This window comes from Lutra lutra, chromosome 11 (assembly GCF_902655055.1).
Source record: "Lutra lutra chromosome 11, mLutLut1.2, whole genome shotgun sequence".
In the NCBI taxonomy this organism is placed as follows: domain Eukaryota; kingdom Metazoa; phylum Chordata; class Mammalia; order Carnivora; family Mustelidae; genus Lutra; species Lutra lutra.
This window is the reverse complement of record NC_062288.1, coordinates 79095095-79121286: the sequence shown is the minus strand read 5'-3', so window position 1 is coordinate 79121286 and position 26192 is coordinate 79095095. Positions and strand designations below refer to the sequence as shown.

Sequence of the window (26192 nt, the reverse complement as noted above, 5' to 3'; positions counted from 1 at the left end):
AATTATTCTTTCTGGAAATGTTCTCAGAGTGATTTACCTAATTGCTTTTTGATAAAGATCTAAAATTTAATGTTCTCAAGGTTAACTTAGGTAAATCTTTCAAACCTGTCTTGCTTTTCCTACGAAGGAAAGAAAAATGTTTCCCTCCACTGCAGATCCTAAAGTGACCTTTGGATGGTAGAGAAACATGAAAAGTCCATATTAATATTTATTACCTACTTTGACTATAACATACCAGACACCCCATATGGCACATGGAAATTATCTTATGTAATTCTTACAAAGTAACAAGTGGTAGGTAGTATAATCCTTTTTTTACAGATGTGGAGATTAAGTCTCAGAGGTATCGAAACTTTAGCTGCTATAATTAATAAACTCTAGGGTTGGAGTATTTGAATCCAGGTTTATCTGATTCAAAAAAGTTTTGGCCCTTTCTACACTGACCACTTCCAACACTGACCACTAATAAATTCCCTTATTTAATGGGAATCATTACAGTTAGGCTTAGGGTTTGCATTAAATGCAGTATTCTAAAATTAAGGTAAGTCCCTTTAACCTTATACCATAGGTGGAGTTTGAGAAAAACTTGCTGGGGAACAAATTTCCCAAAACTTGTATATCTCAAGGGAATTTAATCAAAATTAAAAACAGTACCTAAATTGGCTGCTTGGTAAATCAAGTCTGCTCTTCCCCATTGATAATGAGTGAGACAGACTTGACTGACTTGAGTGAGGGGAAAGAACAAACCAATGGGCACTGAGCTCTGTTATTTAAAATGTACTTTTCAAACAAGTAAAGGCTTCTGTCAGGCTTACTACTTCTGAGCATTGAGGGAATAAGGCCAACTTCATAAAGTCGTGGCAATTCAAGTGAGTTCTAATCCTGGGAAATGTCCTAAGAATTCTTCAAATACACGATTATTTGTATTTTTGAATTATAAAAAAATTCTTATGGAAATGCTTTCATGACCTCCTGAGGCAGAGAGAAATGAAGCACAAGTCAGGAGAGCTGAAGCCATTCCTGCCTGAGAAGGCCTGCAGGAGACACAAGTGATTATGGCATGGCCCTTCCGTCTTTCATCTCCCTAGGAGGTTTAGGTTTGCTTCTCTTTTCCTGGCAGTAGAAAAGTCAAATAGTCCCTGAATTCCATCATATAAAAGAGAAGCAGACTTAGCCAGGTCCTTGGGCACTGTCCCTTTTTGACAACTACAGGAGATGTGAATATATCCACCTGGCCTGTCCCCTCTCCCAACCCCTCATTGTCACCTCTCATTAGAAAGGAAGTAGAAATGGGAGGACAAATGTTTGTTTCCCTCTGAGATTCTAAACCTTCTGAAAAAGAAAAGTTCTATTCTTGTGACAGGGACAGACATATTTGTAAATTTGTATAGATTTTGCCCAGAACAAAGTCACACCTCAAAAATTCAAATATGTGCTCATACCATCTTGGGCTCTACACTGACTGATGGTTCATTTAAAAAAAAAAAAAAAAGTCACCTAATTCTTTCTGATGGTCTCAAAATTCAACGATATATATCACAGAATGAAATGAGATTGAAACTTTTTCATTTTAAACATTACTCTGTAGTAGAGTCAAATCCTGTTGGTTTGAAAAACTGTTGGATGTATTTTTATTACAGTGTTTGAAGACCACTAGAATTGTTATGGTTTCAATGCTTTAAAGAAGATTATTTTCCAGAGCACAAATATTTGGACACGTTTCTTTTTGTTGCTTTCTTTAATGTAGGCAAAATCTTTTGAAATCAATCTTTAGAGAATTTTTGGATTGCACAATTCAAATTTGTGGCTATCTTACCATTCCAGTGGATGTAGCTGTGCCTTTTTATTCAGGAGCTGCAACTGTTCAAATACATTTAAAAGAGACCAGGATTGAGTCAGGACTGAACCAGGTTGTCCTACAGGTTTTGCCATATCATAAAATTCACGCATCAAAGATCGAATCCCAGGAGTAGTAGATGGGAAGAGCTGAGAAGAAATATTCAAAATGAGAATATCAGAATAAGTAATGGAAAATAATTTAAAAGAAATAGAGAAGGCTCTCTATCTTATTCACCTATTTTAAAAAGTCAGATATTTATTTAAAATCCACTGGTCAGTATCATAATATAATTTTTCTGTGCAGTTGTCAAGGTAAATGCCACTTTTTATAAAGAACTAATTCTGTTGATCATATTTCCAAATGCAGTAAGTGTTCTTTCTCTTCTCTTTGAGTGAAAATGGGTATCTCTTTCCTATAGATAGCTGAGAACAGCTGAATGAAAGAGTGACTCTAGCATTAGGAAAAATGAAGGGAAATCATTTGGGGTTGCAAGTGAACTTTGTCAGGGTAAGAGATATTAATCCCATGGAAAAGAAAATCTATGGCTATCCTCTTTCTACTCTGAGAGTCAGGAAATTGGAGTTTGCCCTTTTTCCTGTAAAATAATTCTTCAGTTTTCACATTGTACCAAGAGATGTTCTCTACATTCAATATCTCAAATTATGAATTCCCGAAGAATGAGACCTCTCTCTTTATCTTTGTTGAGTTTTGAGCCAACTGTCACAAATGTAATACTTACTATATTTAAATTAATTAAAATAATCCATCAATTAAATTATTATCTTTGGGGCAAAAGCTTACTTTGAGCCCTCTACAATATGAGATTAAATTATAAAGACATGGGCTGAACAATCATTCATTAACTTAGTAAATTGGTTATAACTTAGACAAGTAGCATGTGAATACATGCTATTTTTTTAGTAAAAAATAACTGTTTGATCCAAACAGATTAATAATAAATTATCAGTGGACTTTGAAAAATGTTTTAACAAGATTTTTTGTATAAGCAAATCTTAGGTGGAAAAATAGAAATCCATTATAGTCCACTAGATAAGTGGCAAAACTAGGAACAAAGCAAATACTGAACATGCACACACACGTAATCAATTATATTGATAACGACCTTTGATATTGACCAATAAATTAACAGAACCCAGGAAAATACACAGAAAGGAAAAGAAATGCCAGTTATTTTTTTAGGCTAAAACCCAGTAGTAGCTATCATAATTATTTACATTTTCTTTTTTGAAGTTTGCTATAGAGTTGCAACAAATTAAGATTTAGGTTGTTTTCTAAAATGTGGTTACATTCAGTAATATTTGATTTGACCCAAATAAAAAGGACATGATGAGCAGAAAGAAATTTCTGTTACATGTACGTGTCCCAAAGCTAAAAGCAAAACTTCTCCAGAAAAAAATAGACATTTTCCCCTTCAGAACTGTCATATACTGGCAGCTACACTGATCACATATCCTTTTACCTTGAATAAGTCATGTATTATTTGCAAACTCTCAAAGAATATAGGTTCTGCTCATTTTAATATTTAGATGTCTGAAGAAGAAAGAAGTTTACAAACCTTTCTATTTCTTAAAGAAAAATCATCACCCAGTTTGAAAAAAAAAAAAAACAAATAAGGCTGATCTATAAGCTCAGTAATCATGAGGAATCAAATGTCACTTTTGTTTTACCAGTTGGAATTGCCCCAAGTTCCCAAGTTCCTTTATGAAAGTCATAATTGAGTTCATCTCCTCTAAAGACAGGCATTGGTTTTGTTCCTTCTGATAGTTTTCACCCTAGAATGGAGGGAGAGGAACAATTCTTAAGCAATTGTTACAAAGTCAAACCATGTTTAGCCCAGTTGCCCGCCCCCCCCTTTATAAACCAATCGAAGTTTGAACTCTATAAAAAATAGCTGAGCTAATTAATGCCAAATCATGCCTAGTGACTTCAGCTTGTCACAACAGTGTCTGACTCTAAGAAAATTTCCATACTTGACAAAGAGGACCTGAGTGAAATTGCTCAATTGTGTATTGGTAAGTGAGGGTGGGGAGATGAGTCCAGGAGGGTAGACTGTGTGTGACAATTTGGGAATGTAGGGAGCATCTCCTTCAGGCTTTAGGGTGCCAGAGATCAGAGCAACAGGTGAACACGGGACTCTCATCTGTGGGGCGTTACAATTTTGGAGTTCGTGGATTCTAATAAACGGTCCCCCTACCCCATTTTTCCTCACATTCATTTTTTTCTGAGGCATCCCTGAGAGAAGTTGCACATATTTACCATTACTTCTGGGTCAAGTGATTCTAACAGTTTTAATGACAGTCCACTCACTAATGAAGGAAAACAGGGAACTAGAGGGAAAGATGAATAAAATCCAGGAGAAACAGCAGTCTGTAAAGCCATGTTCTGTCTCTCCCAAAAACTCTCCATAGAGCATCAATGTGTGTTTCTAAGAACTTTTACATCCTTCTCTCCCAAATTCTCCAAATACAGGTTTTAAAACAGAAAGATATATAGAGAATAATACTGTACTTAATGATCTGTACAGATTTTTGATGCATTAAGAAAACTTGTATTAACGTGCCATAAAAATTAACCAATGCTCCCATGAAGGACTATATCCTAATCATCTGCAGCTAAGCAAAGATATTAACCAGATGTGAATTCTTTAAAAATTAATATTCTAACTCCAGTCCCTTGAGGTCAGTCTAGAACACTCACTGTTCTTCTAGATTGCCTTCAAAAAATTCCACTATTCCTTTTAAAGTATTCTAAATAACATCTAATATGTATTATTCATAATATCCACAAACATTCCTTAGGAGTTTGGAATTTCTTTATCTTAACCCATAACTGCATCATAATCAGTTACTCATACTTAGTAGACATAAAATAATCTTGGTCTTCAGGGCAGAAAACTATAAAGAGGAGGAATATAACAGATGCCAATTCATTTCAAATCCATTATCCATTTGTTTAGCTACACAATAAAGAAAATGGCACCTTTCCAAGAATGACTTGGAAAAAAAAAATTTGTCACTGAAAAAATAAGCACTTACCTTAAAAACACCTGATCTATAAAGTCCCTGAAGTATCTCAGAAAACATTGGAAGTGAAGATTCATTAGAGAAGAGAAAATTGAAAGTATCTTGTAAAAGGAATTCTTCTGTGTTTTGGTCCTCAAAATCCGTATTATCATCATCTTGAAAATTTAAATGCTCATGCACCTGTGAAAGAGTAAAACCACAGCAAATATTTTTCATGGACTTTTTAATACAGTGAAATCACTTCTAAGACAGGAGTCATTCCTGTTGGATTGTAGATCAGAACTGACATCTAGTGGCCTTTTTGGAGGTCAACAGCTTTATAAAATACAAAGAATGCTCTTTCGAAGGTAGTTTTTTATATGAAAAATAATGGATTATAAAGTCACAATAGTTTATCTTGTAACACTTTACTGTTGAAGAATTTGTATTCAGGAAAGATAATATATGACATTTCTGAACAATAATTTTTATTTTTATTTATTTATTTATTTATTTATTACTATTTTTAGATTGTCTCTATATTCAAGTTAGTTAACATATATGGTGCTGGGACAACTGGACATTAACATGCAGAAAAATGAAACTGGACCACTTTCTTACACCAAACACAAAAATAAATTCAAGACCTAAATGTGAGGCAGGAATCCATCAAAATCCTAGAGAACACAGGCAGCGACCTCTTTGACCTTGGCCACTACAAATTTCAAAGAGCATAATACAAACTAAGATGTGTGCAAGATAATGAATAAATGATTAAAAATGTAGATTCACGAAGTTTCAAAATTTTATGGGTAGACCTTTGAGCTATTCAACTAATTGTCCGAGCTACATATAATGCAATCATTCACCTTGTACAACAGTTTGAAAAGCGGTCAATGCAATATGAAGCGGAATTCTGGTTGCACATTATTCATTTGTTCCTTTCCCTTCTTCCTACTCCATAGCTCCAAATAAAGTTTTCTGTAGATTTATTTAATCAACTGTTTTTTTAATCTTTTTGCCACTAAAGGATATTTTAGATGAAAGTTAAGTTGGGAGGGGATGATCTGAATGAGTTCATTGAAAGGATGAGTTGATTTGAAAGGAAGTAAAAGAATCAGAGTATACAAAAGCACTCTTTAATTTACACATAATTATACTAGAAAAAAACATATATTTTAAAAATGCCTGTGGCTTTTTAAATTAAAATATAGGCCAACTTAAAACTATCTATATGTAAAGAGTAAGAGTTAATTTTTTCTACAAACCCATGTGAATAAGCTGGATAATCTTCTATTTTCTATTATCTACATGTTTGCCACTTTATTTCGTAAACGGAGTGATTGAACTGTAGAAAATCCATACCTTTTCTATAGTGATGTATAATGGGGATTGGAACTCAAATAATAAATCATAGATTCTCCACATATTGGTTAATTTTCTGAACTACAGTAAAATATAAGCCTGTAATGACTTTAATACTAGTTGCTATTTATTGGCTGGTTACTATAAAAGCAAACAACCCACCCACATACACATATACTCCGCTATCCCAACACACACACACACACAATAGATCATTCAGTGTAAGGTTCATAAGAAGCTTTTGGGATACTTACCTGGAGCACTACAGGGTCTGGGAAACTGTAGTAACCAATGTCAAAGGTGAAAAGTTGAAAACATAATCTGCATCTGGAATAAAACAAATGGTGATATAAAAATATATTCTATTTGCTACATTTACTCTATTATTTGATACATTATTAACAGTTACTAAAGTTAAATGTCAAGATTTGTACTAAGTAAAAGGAACAGTGGCTTGGAAATTACATGCAATTTATTTTTAAATTCGAATTTGTTTTGTTCCTTATAGGAAATACAAATATATCTAGAGTATTCACAACACATTAAACAATGAAGTTACTTCATGAAAATCTAAATACGGAGAAGGAAACTCTCCTTCTCCTAACTGCTAGGCATTCTTATTCACATATAAGCATGATAAAGCTTACTTGAGTCATCTCCTTCTTGTTGACATTCTAAATTTAACATTGCCTACAAAATGGCACGAAATTATATTCAAGTAAACTGAAATACAGAGACAATAGCTATTGGATATTGTTAATAAAGTTCATAAGTAAAATTATACCTAGTCAATGCAAAGATCATATGCTAAAAATAGCTAAGTTTAAAAAGGAGATGCAATTAAAATTAATTTAAACAATGTGTGCTTTATTTCTTGTCACTATTATTTGAATGCTAACAAGTCTGTGACATGCTCTGAAGTTTTAGAATCTATAAATATGAAAAGATGTTTATGAGTTCATATTTATATGCTGACATAACATTTTCCAAGTAGCACCTACTTGTGATAATTAAGATATATTTTCACAAACAATTTTTAGAATATATATATATATTTTTAATATTAGCATTGGCTTTTACCTATTGAAGGCCTTTGGTCCCAGAGTAGATGTTTCGCTGAATACTTCAGCTGCTAGGAGGAGTTTGCTAATTGCTTCCTTCATATTATCAAAAGCCTGAAGAGGTGAACTGGCTGTCAGGAATGTCTCAAAAAATGTTTGCAGCTGTAAACAAAGTAAAGGATTCAATATTGAAACAATAATCTCAGTCTATCATTTCCAAGGTGACCGGTTTGAAAGATTCTTTTGGGTTATGTGTCTTTGAAACACTCCTTAAACAAGATTATATAGATAATCAAGATTATAATAGATAATTATATAGATAATCTCTATATAGTATGTGTATATAGACACACACACATATATATCTTCTATATAATATACTAAAAGACTGTATAAGGTACTAAATATATTGTATCATGAATGTTGTATACATTATACATAATGTGTATATACTATATATATACATTTAAAAATAAAAGTCTTTTAACTGGATATAGGGTGACACTACAGCTTGTAATTTAAATTGCTTTAAGAGTTATTTTAAAAAAGAGATTTTTACTCCCCTCCCCCTTTTTCTAATTTCATGGCATTTAATCATAGAAAGTGAAGTGGAACTATTTACAGGAGCTTGTAATCAGAACTTCCAGGTTTAATGTGACTCTACTAGATGAACTCAGACTGGCAACTCACTTTGAATTTTTGTGTCCTTCTCTTTAAAACGGGTGAATACCACCACCAAGAGGGCTGTAAACCCAAATGAGAAGAAAATGTATTTGAAAGACACCATAAGGTATGAAATTCAGATCTAAGTTTTTTGGTATTATCACCTTCTTGAATGTATCAGATCAAAAATAAATGGGTGAAAGTTACTCCTTCACAGCATTTTGCTGTGGGAGATCTAGCCAACTAATGAAGAGCCTGAGAGAATTTCAATGTTCTCCCATCATTTTAATGTAAGGTTTTGTGAACAGATAAGATGAGGCACTATTACAAAAGGGGAATAAAGGTCAGGTTCATACTTTCTTAGAAACACAATTATTGATATCATAAACAGCTGTTTTTATTTGCTTAAATATTAAAATAATTGCAAGAGTACCTCTTGAGGATGCTTAACATCAAAGTCCAAGTTGAAATTTTTAAAAAGCATAAAACAAATCTCTTATTAAGTCATAGACTTTCTTTGGAGAAACATAATCTTTCAAGAATGAAGAACAAAAAATATTTTTTGAAAAAACATGCAGCAGGTGTTCTGTTAATGTTTTTGGAAGGACAGACTAGATCCATCTGAACTGCGTAAGACTACAAAGTGAAGACTTTTGTTGCTATGATAATGAAGGACAGATATTGGCACAAGTGACCTAAGGGAAATGGTAGACGTATCTTTAAAATACCAAGCAAAATTCCCCGAGAGAAACAAATACTGACTTCATAAACATTTTTTACCAGCTGAAAAACAGAAATGTAATGAGATGTACATTTTAAGACTCTACGAACACATCATTAGCATTTGGCAATTTGGATGTTTTTCCATTTCACTAAGGAAAATAAGTGTAATAATTGTAAGATCAAAAGAAAACAAATTAATGTTAACACTAAAAATGTTAACACCCTTGAGTCAAAACAGAGTAATATTGTTTTTCCAAATAAAAATAACTCATATTTCACTCTGTTCACCATATTATGTAGAAAGGGTTATTGATGATTTTATCGCCTTTTCTGTTATAATGTTTCCTGAATATCACAAAGGTCAAGGTTAATAATTTAAGAAAGTTGGAAATATTTGTGTAGCATGTGAGATGCATAAGATTGATGATCAGATGATAGCAAGAAATAATTAGCAAATTAACCTCTTAGGGTTATACTGATTCTCCCACTGCAGAACCGATTATTTCTAAATCTCTGACTGCAACATGAGCATTGAATACGGGCTGTCGGTACATGGATTCAGTTCCATTAAATTAGACTGTTTTAGTGAAAACTTTACTACGTGGAAAGTACTGTGCTCAGTGCTGGGGGACATGCATAGAGCACAGTCTATAGACATGAGACCCAACAAGTCCTTGGGTTAACGTCGGCTCTACACCTGCTACTATCACATTGTGACAACTTCTGGGGTTAACAACAGTATCTATGTTGTAGAGGTATGGCCAGGATTAAATGAGAGAATGCACGTGAGGGACACTTCCACCCCATGCCATGTCAACACTCAGCGCATGTTCACTCCTTTTATTAGTTAAAACAAGAAAGTCCACAGCCATTTAAGGAAATTTCAATGAATGGATGTGGTTGTTGAACCCAGATTCTCATAATGCAGTGCCTTTGTGGAAAATCAAAATTGCCGCTGGGAATTCAAACGCTCATGACACCAACCAAAAAAGAACGTTTTACAAAATATCTGACAAACCTGTCCAGAGAAATAAAGAAGTATGGTGGTGGAAGGGACCCCTCCAGTGGTCCGCCACGCAACCTGAGTGAAGGAGCAGAACGGAAGGATCCAAGGAACTGGCTGTCCTCCTGTTTCCCTAAGACCTCCATGGGCTGCGAGAAAGACTAACATCAGCCACCAGCCACGAAAGGAAGGGACCAGAGCTGCCTTTATAAACAGAGGTACGAGGACAGGAGAGAGAAGTGGAGCTCCCCAAGCACGACTCCAAATGAAGTGACTCGTTTTATTTTTGTTAGTTCTGTCCCCAGTTTTTGTCTCTGTAGGCATTTCCTTCTATCTCATTGCATAAATTTCAATTTACTGAAGCCTTTCAGTTCAAAGGAAATTCTAGACGAGTGACCTATTTCATCTGCTTAGTATAGTGGGCAAGCAAGCTCCATATGCCAGAAATGAAAATAGAATCATGCAAGTGCTTAAGAGTTTATTTATTTATTTTTAAAATCATCTTTCAATGAGTGACCCAGAGAGGGCACAATACTTCCTCTATCAATTCTTGGAACTAATCCACTTAGGCTAAGTGGAAGACTTCTTTGTGTGTCTGGTCCTGCTGTAATTTGTTACACTTAACTGTATTTCCTTGGTCACTTTACTTGAATTCCGTGCATCTTGGTGTGTTCAGATGTAGAAAGAGAATTGTGCTCCATGATATCATTACACAATGTCAAATCTGAAATTATTTGACATTAATACCACTCACAGCCATCAGAACCTGAACAACACATCTGACCTAGGGGCTTTCTTCACTCAAGAACAAATCCCTGAAGGAGCACTTTTACCTTTGTTGCTACTTTGAAACAATGAAGCCATAAACTCAAATATCAAGGAGACTTCTCCCTCTCTAGATCAAGACTTTTAATGGATGTTTCTGAATCACATAAATATGAGAATATAAGATCCCAAGGAAATCAGTGCCTTGGCAGCAAGGTAAAAATAAATAAAAGAGCATCTTAAAAACAGTTAACATGACATAAAACTATTTTATGAACTATACATTTTCCTCCTTTGGTGTCAAAATGAAATACAGATTTAGTGCAAAATAAATTATATAGGAAATGACCTTTAAGATCATGGTTGTAAAACAAGGCGGTTGAAACACCACTATTTGTTCTGACTTGTGTAAGGGTCAAGTGATAACCCGGTAAGGTATTTATGATTTTTTATCCATTCAAGTGATTTATTTAAGTATATACACAGATGGATCAAAATTGTCAATTAGAAAGACACGAGAAGCCGAAAATCAACTTGAAAATATTTGCAAGAAAACTGCCATCACATCTTTGATATCTTAAAATACTTCTAAGGAGCCCTTCTATCCACTTCACTCCTCCACCCTATCTCTGACAGCCCTTCTCGTCACAGTTCTGGGCTTTACCTGATGCATTCCCTTTAAATTCCCGTAAGACCTGTGGCAAATTGCTCTCAATGCCAACATGGGTCATTCTGTGTCAACTTGCTGACTTTCTTGTCTCTTCTTACTACTAGACTGTAAGATCAGAAACTGTACCATTTTACCTTTGGGTGGCTAGGACCTAACACAGAGTTGGTACCGAATGAGTAAAGCTAAGCATAACATTACAGAAACTGTAGAAACTCTGATAAGAGAGATAATTTACTGGGGCTTCTGGATAAAATAATTTTTCTCCTTAGGACATATTTATCTCTTATTTCCATCTCATGAGAGAAGGAGGATATGCATTTTTTTGGTGACTTGTAATAAAACCTTTGAAAAATAGAGGTTTACAATTGTTCAAAAGGACTTTTGAGATAAGAAAATTTAATCTAAGAGTTAAAATAAAGGATGAAAGATTAACCAATATTAGAGTTTCTTCCTTTTTTTTTTTACGTCATGTTCTTGACTAACTGGGAAACTTTAGAATACTGTCATTTTAGTATCTTGAACTTTCAGTAGTGTTTTTTTTTTTTAAAGATTTTATTTATTTATTTGACACAGAGAGAGATCACAAGTAGGTCGGGCGGGGAGGGGGGGAAGCAGGCTCCCTGCTGAGCAGAGACCAATGGGGGGCTCAATCCCAGGACCCGGAGACCATGACCTGAGCCGAAGGCAGAGGCTTAACCCATTGAGCCACCCAGACGCCCCTCGAGTAGTGTTTAATAACATTGCCTTTCTGAAGTTTCCTAGAATTTCTCTCAATATTATTGTGTCAGACAGAAATTTTCATCTTCTCAGTATAAAGAAGAATATGAGTAGTTAAAATCATTTTGCACTGAAAAGTATATGAAAAGATGCTTCATATCACTCTTTTTTTTTTCTTTTTCTTTTTTTTTTCTTTTTTTTCTTTTTTTTTTTCATATCACTCTTTAGGGAAAGGCAAATCAAAGCCACAAAGAGGTATTACCTCACATCCATTAGGATGACCCTCACCAAAAACAAAACAAAACAAAAACAAACCCCCCCAACCCATAAAATATTAAGTGTGGGGAAGAATGCAAAGAAATCAGAACCCTTGAGCACTGTTGGTGGGAATGTTAAATGGTTCAGCCACTATGCAGTATGGAGGTTCCTCAAAAATAAAAAATTGCAGTGCTGTATGACCTAGTAACTCAACTTCTGGGCATGTGGTCAAAACAAGAGAAAGCTGGGGCGCCTGGGTGGCTCAGTGGGCTGGGCCTCTGCTGTCGGCTCGAGTCATGGTCTCAGGGTCCTGGGATCGAGCCCCACATCGGGGTCTCTGCTCGCTGGGGAGCCTGCTTCCCCCTGTCTCTCTGCCTGCCTCTCTGCCTGCTTGTGATCTCTCTGTCAAATAAATAAATAAAATCTTTAAAAACAAAACAAAACAAACAAACAAACAAGAGAAAGCAGAGTCTCCAAGAGAGATTTACACACCCATTTTCATAGCAGCGTTATTTACAATAGCTGAAAAGTGGAAGCAACTCAAGCAACCATCAACAGATGAATGGATAAACAAAACATATAATGGAATATCATTCAGCCTTAAAAAAGGAAAGACATTCTGACACATACTATGGCTTGAAGAACCTTGAAGGTATTATACTAAGTGAAAGAACCCAGTCACAATAGACACGGTATGGTCCCACTTACATGAAGTATCTAAAGTAGTCAAATTCACAGAAACAGGAAATAGAATGGCAGTTGCCAGTGGCTGAGGGGAGGGGTAAATGCAGGGTTGTTTAATGGGTATAACCAGTTTTGCAAAAGGTTCTGGGGATTGGTTGCCTAGGAATGTAAATATACTTAACATTATTGACCTATACACTTAAAAATGGTTAAGATGGTAAGCTTTATGTTAGGTATATATTACCACAATCACAAAATGTTAAATTAATTTTATGGTCTTTACAGCCTAACTCCCTCCAACAACCATGTTTAAACACTTGCTAATTTTGTACCACCAAAGGCCAAAAGAGCACTTCTTTAATGGTTAAAAAATTTGCAAAAGAAACAAACAAACAAAAAATAAGCCCTCCCTTGCTCCATTTCTCAGCTCCTTCAAATAGTGGAAATAATCTCCATTTCTACTTCATCTCCTCCTTGTTACTGCTTTATCTATGAACACTCTTTGATCCCCGAGCTTTTTGTTCATTTGTTTGGGATGGGAAATAATCACATAGCAAGCTTGAATGATGACAGGAATGATCCGGAAGAGAGGACAAATTAATGATGGAACACAAAGTTGGTCTAGAGGATGATCGTTACAGGTGATCAATGCTTAAAAGGAAATATCACAGAAGGGCTCAGACTCAGTTTTATCCAAGGGTAGCACTAAGGGCACTCATTTAAATATATGAAATCCAAGATGGTATGTTCTTTGTCCAACTTAAAAAGGGAATAAGTATGCATTCAAATCTACCTATTTGTAGTATCCTTGAAATTTAAATCTATTTTTCTTGACTGATACTATTATTCTTTCTGCCTTTTATAGACTCACCTAGGATCTCTCTTGTCTGACTCTAACCTAACCAGTCTCTCTCTCAGGTGCTTGTAAAACTCTCAAAATGTATCCAAAGGAACAGGAGTACCTCAGCATTTTATCCCAATGTACTATATCTTATATATAAATTAATTTTTTGATCCCCTCATAATTCTCAATAAGAAAAATGTATCTATAAATTTAACTTTTAAAAATTACAATATGGCTCTAAATTAAAAAAATTTTTTTTCTTCCCTGAAGAGATAGGATTAAGTTACTGCACGTACACAATTGGTCAGAACAATAGAAATATTAAGTCTTATTAATTAATCTCTGAAATAAAAAAGTAAAATTGAATTAGAAATGTACCTCTTAGATGGATGCAATTTCTTTTTATTCAAGTAAAACACTTATCTGCTGTGAGACTACTACTTATGGCTAGGATGAGAAGGGTTCAGCATCAGTATTAATAGTATTTTTAATGTAAGCATGGAGAAAACTTGTCTACATAAATACATATGGGATGTATGGATGGAAGAATGTGTGTGTGTGTGTGTGTGTGTGTGTGTGTGTGTGTGTGTGTAGGGCGAGGGAAGAGAGGGAGAGAGATGGAAGAATTTAGTTACAGCAACATGACCTAATTCCTTGAACTCCCTCCAAAGTGTATGGGGGGGGGAGAAGCTCACGTAGTGATTTATCATGAAATATTTAATTTTGTTAAAAACTGAAAACACTGAGTTGTGTAGGATGTGTTATATAGTGTTATGTATAATTTCTTATGCATTCACTGTCTAACACCATATTTGAATTTGTCTGGTTTTGTCTTGGGGAAGTTTTTTGTTTTGCAGAATTTTTTCACCATGAACCAGTCATCATAGTATGAGGGATAGGTGAGAGGTTTTTCTTTTTCTTTTTTGGGGTTTTTTGTTTGTTTTGTTTTTTTGAGGAGTAGAAGAGTGAAAGAGACGGGGAAAGAAGACTCTCTTCTAACTATCCAAGCACCTGCAAACCCCTGGAAAGACTTTATGGGTCCCCAGAGATACAGAACACCCTGCTTAAGAATCACAGGTTTGGATGTGTCTGGCCCTCAGGAGAATGTCGCCTGCTCACGGGTGTGGCGGTGCTTTTGCAGGAGAGGAAGTGCTAAGGAGCACTCTGAACCCTAGGAAAAACTCTCCTATGGGTTTTACAGTGATATGATTTAGGGGGAAAATCAGATATTTAACAACAGAATAAAAAGAGGAAAAAAGTTTGAGAAAGGGAGACAAAAAAAGACTAAATTACAAACCCAAGTACTGGTGTAATTTTTCATTTAGTGCACATATGGTATTTGGATATAATTTTTGTTGCATTTAATAATAATCACTAACCTTAGCCAAACTGATACCATGTGCCAGACACTGTGTATTTCTCGTGCACTTTTTGTTTATATTCATAGCAATGCTATAGGTTGACACTCATTATCCCCATTTCATAGATGAAGAAACTAAGGGGTGAGAATACAAGTAATTTGTCTAAGGTTGCATAGCCAAGAGGTAACTCAAATGGGTGTTAAAGCCAGTCTGCTTGGTTACAAAGCCCCAGCATGAACTCTGTCATTGTGGTTTTGATTATATTAGATTTAGATATGTGGATGGACCCTGAAATGCAGAAGAATGAATCATATGTGTTTTTACTTTCATGGAGAATGTGTTTGAAACTGTCAAAATTCTCAGGCATGTGACCTTACACTCACACAAAATATCAGTTCAACAACAAGCATTTTTGTAGCCTAATCACCTTTTGGAAAAACAAAGAATATTTCTTTGTAACTTAAATCAAATTGCCTGGATCAAGAAAAAAATCTTGTATCAATTCAAATGATTTAAGAATATAAATATTCTCATTATTTGTTTTAGCTCATTGAAAATTGGCTTGCTTTAGGGTATACCACGGAAAAACTGAATTAATTGGCTAAACCTGAATTAGGATAGTTTTTACTCATTCCCTGGAATTAGATCAAAACTCCAATATTTAAATAAGTTTCATGCTTCCTGTGACATGAATAATTTTATTCATTTATACTTCTTAACAACCATAAGCTATAAAGCACACGTTAAACTTGGAAACTCAGAAGATTCAATGTGATTTAATCAGTTTCATAGTTGAAAATTTTAAATTCTCCCACACGTATATCAGAGAATTGATCAGAAGCAAGGTACAGAAATACAAAAGGCTGTGAATAGCATAAAATTTAATTATTTGCTTTGAATGGTAGAACCCTGATTGCATTATATTCAACCTTCTCAGAAAACTGGCAGGTTATTTTTATTGCCCCTTCTGGAATCTCTGGAATATAAAGCAGCAGAGATATTTAATAGCAAAGAGCAAAAGCTAAAGTTGTAAAAATTTTATCATTAGACTTTGTATGTATATGTCTACTTACTTTCTTTATATGAATGCCAATGTTCAAGCAGGTCACAGCTATTTCCATTAAAGTTAAAACACAGTCCTTTTTTAAGCTTCCAGTAAAATAAGGTTTGACAGTTGTTTTTGTTTTTTTTATTTATTTTTATTTTTTTAAAGATTTTATTTATTTATTTGAGAGAGAGACAGTGAGAGAGAGCATGAGCGAGAAGGTCAGAGGGAGAAGCAGACTCCCCATTGAGCTGGGAGCCCGATGCGGGACTCGATCCTGGGACTCCGGGATCATGACCTGAGCCGAAGGCAGTCGTCCAACCAACTGAGCCACCCAGGCGTCCCTGACAGTTGTTTTTAAAACCTTCCATCTTTTATTAATGGTCTTGAGTAGAAAATGACACTGAAGTCTGATAATATTTCCAACAGGAAATATTTGTGAAAAGCAGCACAAAAATTTGTAAACAAGGATGCATTTGGCAGAAAGATATCCATCTCATCTATCTCTAGATACTCTCGAATGAGTAAGAAAGTAAAAAGGGAAGATACTTTTCATTTATGTTCCGGATATCTTATGTAGGGTATCTATTTTAGTTCTTATAAAGTTTCATGGTCAATCACCAAAGAAAAGGAAATGTGTTCATTATAAAAATAATGCGTTCTGGTTGTACAATAAAGAAAATGATAGAGCAATTTGCCTTAGCTTCTGAGGGCTGCAGTGTTAAAATCTGTTGAATCTATAGATGTATTACAACCCTCTATGGTTTTCTTACACCTCTCTTCTATCAGACATCTTATACCGCTCTCTTATCAGTGTTCCAACAAAACTCATTTTTTTTTTCGTGACATAGTTTAAATGAGCATTTAACTATTATGCACAATTTAAAGGTTTATGATTTAGTACTGTCATTAAATATCTTCTCATTGCAGTCCCAACTGCTAACTTTTGATTTCTCTGCCCGCAACCTTTCTCTTTCGTTGCTACCAGAGTCATCTTTATGAAGCACAGTTCAAATCATAAAGGACAGAAGTCCCGATGTTTCCAGAAGGAGGAGATATCATGAACAGTAGAAGCTCTTTCATCCTATTTGCTACAAAGGGACAGCTATTTTTATACGAGTATTCAAAAAGCAATGCATGAAATTTTTAAACATTTTGTTTTAATTTCAAAAAACTTAAATGTCATTCCTTTGTCAATTTTGTAACATACAGCCAAGGTATTTTATTCTCATGCAGGTGAACTAGTTAGAATTTCTAGTCATCTACCTTACGGAAACCTCACCCACAATACATTGGTTGTAAATGCAACTAAGCAAGAACATAAAGACACTTGCAAAAAAAAAAAAAAAAAATCTCAGGGCAGAATCTTACGTTGCACAGTTTCCCCTGACCCCACAAAAGTTGTTACCCCACATCAAATTCACCTGCAGTGTTTCCAAGAAATTTACCCAGATTGACTCTTTTATAAATATTCAACTTTGCTTTTATAGATGTCAGTCTATTTCTTTTTGTACTTATATAGTTCATCAGTGCACGAGGCAGGAAGCATACAAATGCTTGCCTCGGGCATTGAGTTCTTGGGTGCAGTAGTCACTATGCTTTATGGAGGGCATACAGAGCATTGTTTAATACCGCAAGTAGTTAAGTGGTAATTAAGAGGGATTTTATTCACTGGAGATCTGAGTCCTAATCCTAATCATCTTTATTAGTTCTGTCTTCTCCACTAAGTCATGAATCTTCATTTCCTCATCCACAGAATGGATAGAAACATACCACCCTAATCCTCAGCATTCTTTTTCTGTTTTTTTGGCATTTAAAAAAAATTTTTTTTAACCCTCAGCATTCTTAAAAGCATCAAATGAGATCATATATGAGAATACATTCAGAAATATAAAATGACAGTGGGGCCACTTTATAGTGCATGAGATTTAAGCTCTTCAGGATATCACTTAAACAAACCTTTTCTGGTTTCCCCTGCTCCACAAAGCCTATGCCTTTCTCCCTTTCTTTTTTTCTCTATCCCTCCCACTGCAGGTTACCCTAGGATTTCTCCCACCTGGAAATACGTATGTGTTCTAGCCAACTAAATAAGACAGCTCATACTTCTGAGACTATAACCTATGTTCTTTTGCTTCATGATGTCTTTCCAAAATAAATGTAAATGTCCCTCCCCCATTTTTAAAGAAACACTTCTCATTTTTCCAAGCTCAGCTAAAACGCCACCTATTTTGTGAAACCTACCTCACTTTCCTTGAGCGGAATAATTTTCTCCTACTCTTGACCATCCCAGCAAATCAGCTGTTTATTGCAATCTGCTCTGTATTACAGTTATGGGTAAGGGTTTTTCTCCCTCCCTTGTCCCACTGAAGGGTTCCTGGAAAGCAAGAACTAGCATTTCTCTTTCGAGTCCTTCTGTACACTGTCCAACACGCAGATATCCTTGAAACAATTGTGGAATACAAGTGAGCTGAACTGATTATGAACCATTATTGAGTAGTCAACACTGCTTCTTTGAGTTGTTTTTGACTCCATGATCAAACACAAAGATCTCACATCTACAGTAGGATACAGATTAATTGATTCCCCACCAATTTTATGGGGAGATTCTATTGTTTCTCTACCTTACTTGATGAAGAACATACAACTATTAGAAGCTTCATTCTCATCCAGGAGTAGAGATGCCATCAGATAAAATACTTTCTTTCACTGTCTCCTGTCCCTAATTTAAAAACGTCCCTGTTCTCTATTCTAAATAAATTCCATCCTGTAAAACCTGCTGACAATCTGCTCTGATGTGAAAATCCTTCTTTACGTTGGTGTGGCAATTTGGAAAAACTGGCCACAAATTCTTCCCACCCCCATAGGCACAGCCCCCCGCCCCACCTTTGACTTGTGACTCACACTTCCTTCCACCCAGAGGTGGAGTCTCCTTCCTCACCTCTTGAATCTTGGTTTAGCCCTGCGACCTTCTTTGGTCAATGGATTAGCAAACGTGAGGCTACTGTAATAAATTACTTTAAACCTGGTGCTTTAAAACAATAGAAATTTATTATCTCACAGTGCTGGAGGCCAAAAGTCTAAATCAAGGTGTTGGTAGGGTCACAATCCTTTAGCAGGATCTAGGAACAATCTGTTCCTTGCCTCTTCTGGTGGCTATAGGCTTCCTTTGGCTTAAGGGCATAGAACCATAATCTCTGTTCCATCTTCACGTGACTTTCTCCTCTTCTGTCTTTGCCAAACCTCCCTTTGCCTCTCTCTTAAAAGCACATGTGTTACTGGATTTAAGGCCCACTTGGATAATCCAGGATAATCTCATTTGAGATCTTTAACTTATCTTTTATCTTTTTATTTTTTATCTTAACATATCTTTTGGGGAGCCACCATTCAGCCCACTACACAAACAAAAGCTTCAAAGAACCTGGCCTTTGGAACTTGCTCACTGGCTATTCTTGGGGACCCCGACGCTACCACCATACGAAAGACACTGGGTAGCTGGCTGGCTGATGAGAAACACGTGACCAAGTCATCCCCATGATCCAAGCTAACACCAACCAGGCCAACAGCCAGGCATGTACATGAAGTGAGTTCACCATCCAGCCTCAGCAGAGCCACAGAAATCAGCAGAGCCTGCCAGCCAACCCACGGAATCAGGAGAACAATAAATAAACATATGTTGTTTAAAGTCACTAAGTTTGGGGGGTGATTTATTATGGAGCAAAAGCCAACTCCTTCAATTTGCTTTCTGTTTGTTAATTTACATTATATCTTATTTTCTTCTCTTATATCTTATTTTCATCTCTTTCATCATGAACCTCCCCTATCTCTTTAGGAAGTGATCTAAGAACTTCATGTTCCTTTAATCTTGGAGCTGAGAGGGCGGTGTCATGCCTGCTGCTTCTCCATTTCAAACCCCTCCAACTTCACTCTGACTTCCATCCCTGACACTGAATAAATTCAACCCCTTCTAGGGTGGGCAGATTCCTAAGTATTCTCTTCTCCCCTTCTTGCCTGAATGTAGCCTAGTTGACAACCCTATGATCCTCCAGGGAACCGACTTATAATTTGAGGCCCCATCTATATGAAAACAACCCTTGAGCCTATGGTGTCTGAGAAACAGGCACTTCTGCCCAGGCTGTTTTTATAGTAATGGGAATTGGGACACATGGAACCTGTCTTGTCCCAGTAGGAAGTGCAAGCAACAAACAATAGGAAACCTCTGTTGCAAAGAGCAGGAGAGAGAGGGAAATGAGGAGAAGGGAAGCAGAGAGGGAGGGAATGGGTAAAGAAACCCAAACCAAATTCCTAAGGCAAGAATTTTCCTAAGTAGGGCCTTGAGGCAGGGTACGGAGTACAGGAGGTCGAAGAACCAGACAAACGGTTGCGAACCTGCACAGGGGTCACCTGCTAGACCAGGCTCCCAGCTCCCTCTTTACTTCCTCATTTCTCATTTCTCCGTCCTACTCCCTTCCATCTGATCCAGCTCAGGAAATGACACCAACATTCAAATAATGGATGAAGAGTCATCTTTGAGCCATCTCTGTCCTCTATCTCAACTCATCACAAAAGCTTGTTTCTCCCTCCAAAAGGTAGAAACTTCTCTCCTTCTGTAGACACCATCTCACCAACTAGTCCAAGTTGCCAGCCTTCTTACCTGGACACCCAAATAGCTTTGCCTACACTCACCTCTTCGATACATTTTCCACACAGCAGCAGAGTAGGCTTAGAAAAGTAAATCAGCTTATGGCATTCCCCTGCTCACTATCTTTCAGTGGCATCCCTTTGCCCCTAGAAAAAAATCCAAATTCGTTACTTTGCCTTTCAGTCCTGCATGATTTGGCTCTTGCCTTTCTCTACTACCTGCTCACTACCACTCTTCTTTTGTACAACATGATGCACTTTCAATTCCCATGACATTCTCTGCATGCACAAGGACTGTCCTATCTCAAGACATTGGAATTCTCCATTTGCTGGGAATGTTTTGTCACTAGCTCTTCAAATGCCACTTTGCCCAGATGTCACCCAGTCAGGGAGGTCTTTCTACCTCTCATAAATTGGGCAACCCAGTTACCCTTTACATGTCACCCTCATTCATTTCATTCTTAGCTATATCAAAGATCTAGCTTTGATAATTACCCAAAGTAATTATTGGGTGGTAAAATTATCAGTGTAAAAATCTGTTACTAACCTAGGTGGTGCAGTTGATTAAGTGACTGACTCTTGGTTTTGGCTCAGGTCGTTATCTCAGGGTCGTGGGATTAAGCCCTGCATCTGGCTCTGTGCTCATCATGGAGTCTGCTTTAAACTCTCACCCTCTTCCTTTGCCCCTCCCTGCTCAGCTCTCTCTCTCTCTCAAATAAATAAATCTTCTAGAAAGTCTGTAATTATCTGCATTTCTTTGTATAGGTATAACTTGTTCTTTATCTGTATTTCATCTCCCAACCCATTTAAGAATAGACTCAGGGACGTTGTCTTGTTTATTATTATATCACTGGAACCTAACACATAGGGGAAGGCCCTAGTAAATATCTGTAGAAGTAATGAAAAACCTCATTTAGCCCATTGGAAACTATTCCTATTTTATAGATGGAGGAAGTAGTTTGGAGAGATTGAAAGATTTGCCTGAGGTTGGACCATTGGTACAAGAACATTCCTAGTGAATATCCGTCCCCAGGCTCCTAGAGGCCGTCATGCCTTGGGATTTTCATTTTAGTCTTATAGGTCCAGTGCTAGTGATTTAATTCTCTTTTCCTTTAGAGTAAAATGCAACCAGACACTTCCTTATCACCCAGACTGAAAAGATATTATGGTTCTATTCATATTTTAAAATCACATTGCTTCTCACTTTAACAGTAACTCACTGAAAGCATGAAAATGTAATATATTTCCTGAGCATACTGTTTTTCTTCTGTGATTTCCAACTTTAGAGTAATGATTTCACTCTTTGTGACTTGAATATATACTCTCTATGTAGATGGTTTGGGTAATCAAGCACATGGGAAAATTCTCATACTTTTCGAATACATCAGGAATAAATTTTCTGATAGAAATCACTTTGGCATAGTATTTTTTTTTGGAGGGGGTGCCAGGGAGAGGGAGAGAGAGAGAGACTCTCAAGCTGGTTCTGCACTCAGCACGGAGCCCAATACATGGCTCCATCTCACAACTCTGAGATCATGATCTGAGCCAAGATCAAGAGCTGGTGATTTAACTAACTGAGCCACCCAGGTGCCTGGGTACAATACCTTTTAAACAGGTAGTAGAGGCTGTGGTCCTTGGAATTACTGGATTCGGGAAGAGTAGAGACCAGGCACGGAAAAAGCTAGCTTAGAGAGGAAGCCACACAGCATCTGGATTAGGAAACAGACAGTAGGGACCACTGGGATTTCCTCTCCTGTTTGCAGTACCTTTCTCCAAACTTAAAAGACCTGCTTCATAGAGCATCTAAGACCTGCTTTCATAAGTCAGTCAGGGGGATAAGAGGACGAGCTGTTATGAGACAAAGAGGATGGAGTGGTGGGTCTGAGGATGCTACGTATCAGTAAAGAGGGAAGTCAGAGGATGAATGAATGAGGCCAATGCTGCACAGAGAAAGCACTGAAAAGAGCAAGGAAATCTATCTGCATGTTGCAGTAGACAGAGAATGCAGCAGGATGTGTGTGTGTGCAGAATCCGTCTTCATCTGCCTTAGTAGCACTCAGAAGAATGAAAGACACCTTTTCTGTATCACAATACTAGGTCATTTACATAATTCAAAGGAAATCAAATTAACTGCCAATTTGAGGTTCAGGTTGAATTCAAATAGAAGTACACGCAAAAGATAATGGCTAAAGTAACGCATTTTCAGATCCTAAGTCTAAAAGGCTAATGCAAACTTTATAGTAATTAAAAAGAACCCTTTTATCACAAAATTGCCTTAAATGGAAAAACAGTGTCCGATGATTGACAAATGTTGCGAGCATTTCAAATAATTTTGTAGGCAAGCAATTTAAATGGCACTAAAAATTTATCACCATTCAGAATTTCTGCTTAGCAATTTACCCAGCATACCACAAGTGGGGATCACCAAATAATGTTTTAAAAATAAATGTGTATAATCCAATGAAAGAAAAGGTCAAAGTGCTGCTGCTGTCTAAACATTTTTCCCTTTTTCCCTTCCAGCGTTGGACAGCTCAGGCTGTTAGTGCAATATTGAAAAAGATCACTTGGGGGCAATACAGTATTCTTGTTTTTGCCTTATCTCACAGCTGTGTGAGTCTCCTTGGTGACAAAAGACTGCTGTTTCTTTCAAATTTGAAACCACATTTTAATATATGGGAGGGAAAAGGCTGTATTTCATTTTAAACTTACAATGCATAAATCACATAAGACAAATGCAAGTCAGACTTTCTCAAAGGGAGCAAAGTCTGTCTCCTTTTAGCAGACAAATCAGTTTTACCTAGTTGGCACATTTGGGGAGATTTTATATTTAGAATTTGTCATAGTCTTTGAGATAGAGCTCAAAGAATAAAAGCAATTTTTAATAGAAATATTTAAAATGGTGGTCATATAATGAGCTTCAAAATGTACTGGTGGAAAATTATTTTATTTCCACAAGCAAAGTGAAATTGTAAATATCATCTGTCTTCTCCATTAGGCAAATATTTTATAATAAACTTAAGCATTAAAGTCATTAATTTTTTGAGACATTTATTGCTATTGTCTTCATTGCTATTACTCTGCATTCACATACCTCTTTATAAATTACTAATTATTTTTTTAGCAATTTAGTGAGTGGAGTCGCTTCCAAGCCATTTCTCTTCTCTTGTCATCTAAATACTAGGTATTGTGTCAGGCACTAAAGGTTTGTTTCCTTTTTAAATTAAAAATAAATAAATAAATAAATCCAATCTCTTCATTCAAGGATTTTAAGCACATTTGGGCCAATAAATTTGTGTTCTTTGTTTTTGTTCTCTTGATTCTTTGCTGACTTTATCTGATTTTTTTTTTCCTCCCAACATATTTTTCTGTCCTCAGAAGATATTTACCATTACACAGTGATGGAAAACTCAGGTGAGACTTGTCAAAATCTAGGAATCAAGATTTATAAAATTGAATTTAGTAACTCTCTAGGTGCCTGCACAGAAGTGGAAAATTTCAGGAAGACTGCAAAGAGTTTTGCCTTAATTCATGCGTCTATTACCCAGAGCTCCATCTTAACATTCTGTATTGGATGGAAGGTAGCAAAGGAAGGAATTACAGCTGCTCTGTAATGTATGCATTATGGATGATTAAAGTATGTGAAACGTTGTTTATATTAGTACTTTTTCCATGCTCATTTTTTACTCTAAATACTCTGTATCTCACTCTGTGTCTTATCTTTGCCTTTATCTTTATCTTTTTACTTAGGGTCAGCAAGGTGTAACAAATCAGAGCGATGCTCCCACGCTGGGTGAGCCTGCATTACCTAATTTACGAATATGCCATGGATTTTTAGGCTCCAGTTTGGAGAAGTAACACTTGCTTCCAAGTCCTCATCTGGACCCCTTTGTCATCCTTGCACAGGCATCCACTAGATGGCGCCAGAGAGAAGCGGGCTTTGAACAAGACCGGTGAAGGAGAGAAGCAAATGAGTAGGGAAATACACATCTTAACATCCAAATGCCACTGAGAAATTCCCTTTCCATCTTTCAAACATTCTGAAAGAATTCATTTACCTCCCCTGATTTCACACTGAGATCTCTACATATTAGCTAACCTCCATTTTTCTGTATATACAATTAATATTTGCCCAACAGTTTTCTAGTGTTAAAGGAAATAACAATTAGCAAGTTTATTTATTAGGGTTAACTTTTACATTATGTTGTCATTGTAACACATAATATATATATGTAATGTATATCTTACATATATATGTAATACATATATATGTACATACTAGCTGATTTTATTTGCATATATTAATCAGTTCACTACATGAGTTCAGAAAAGACACGTCTGAACTAACAAAGATTGTTAAAGGTAAATTCATCATATTTATCTTTTGTGGCAGAACGGATTCTTCAATCTATTTTGCCAAAAGGAAAGTTTTTTTGCATGTTTTAATGAGATACCTTTAACAAAAATGACAATGATAGACAACCAGTCATTTATAAACATTGTTTGAGTGTCTGCCATGTACCCAGCATTTTCTGAGGCTCTCAGGAGACAGACACATTGCTTGCTGTTCTGAAGCTTATGGTCACATGTTTAAATGATCATTTTTTTTAAATTTTATTTTTTTTCAGTGTTCCAAAATTCACTGTTTATGCACCACACCCAGTGCTCATTTTTGATCAAATAAACATGAATCTGATTAATGAATAATTCTTTTCTTATTTAGGATAATAACCCAGGTGCAGTATTAAGAATTAATGAATGTACATAATTACCTGACAAACCTTTTATGGAACAAAGCTGGGAATGAATAAATGAAATGAATGAGTGAATGAAAAATTTTGAAATCAGAGACAAAGTTGCCATCAACAGTATCAATGCAGAATAATAAAATTATTACAAAATTATTTAAAAATCATGTGCAGTTGCAAAACAATCATTCTTTCTCCATAGCAAATATATTTCTGAAATAACATTTAACACCAGCATGGGCTGATTGGATACGTTTTACTTTTCAATTATTACGTAGCTTTTATTGTGTCAGCTTTGGCCACATGTTTATTTAATTTTGTGCTTGTTACCCATAATTTTTATTTATATAGTATCAAACTTAAAAATGAACACCCAAATGCAATTTTTAAATCTAATCCAAGTAAGAGTAGATTAAGTAATAGATCAACTCATTTTACAAACTCTGAGAGCAGTCTTTTATTCGCATTCCTTCCACAAGCTGACATAAATCTCTGAGGGGTCTGTAGAAGGGCCAGATGCTCAGTGAAAAAGTCTTTTACAAGGTCAGGTCCATAGTCTGCAGGTTTAGACATAAAATGAAGATCAGAAGAAGAACACTTCCTAAGGCTAATAAGCCGTACTGTAACTTTAACCTGTATCCAGAGGCATTACTCATTTTTACCCTGGGAATATATGAGCCATCTCCCCTGACATCATGAAAGACCATGCGTAAATACCGAAGACAAACGAGGCTAACTTCATCCCTGCAACTGTGTTATGTCTCCAAAACAGAGTAAGAGATATATG

General features: G+C 36.0%; 1 protein-coding gene across 4 annotated transcripts in view; it reads right to left on the bottom strand.

The window, feature by feature from the left end:
- CPED1 (cadherin like and PC-esterase domain containing 1) overlaps positions 1-26192 on the bottom strand; it is a 281302-nt gene that overhangs the window by 142633 nt on the left and 112477 nt on the right. For all 4 annotated transcript variants that reach the window (XM_047694126.1, XM_047694129.1, XM_047694127.1 and 1 more), the window contains 5 exons: positions 7309-7451; positions 6483-6555; positions 4897-5064; positions 3529-3633; positions 1817-1986 (listed from right to left, as the gene is read on the bottom strand). In XM_047694126.1, coding sequence (XP_047550082.1) covers positions 1817-1986; positions 3529-3633; positions 4897-5064; positions 6483-6555; positions 7309-7451 — 659 coding nt within the window. The remainder of the gene's footprint in view (positions 1-1816; positions 1987-3528; positions 3634-4896; positions 5065-6482; positions 6556-7308; positions 7452-26192) is intronic.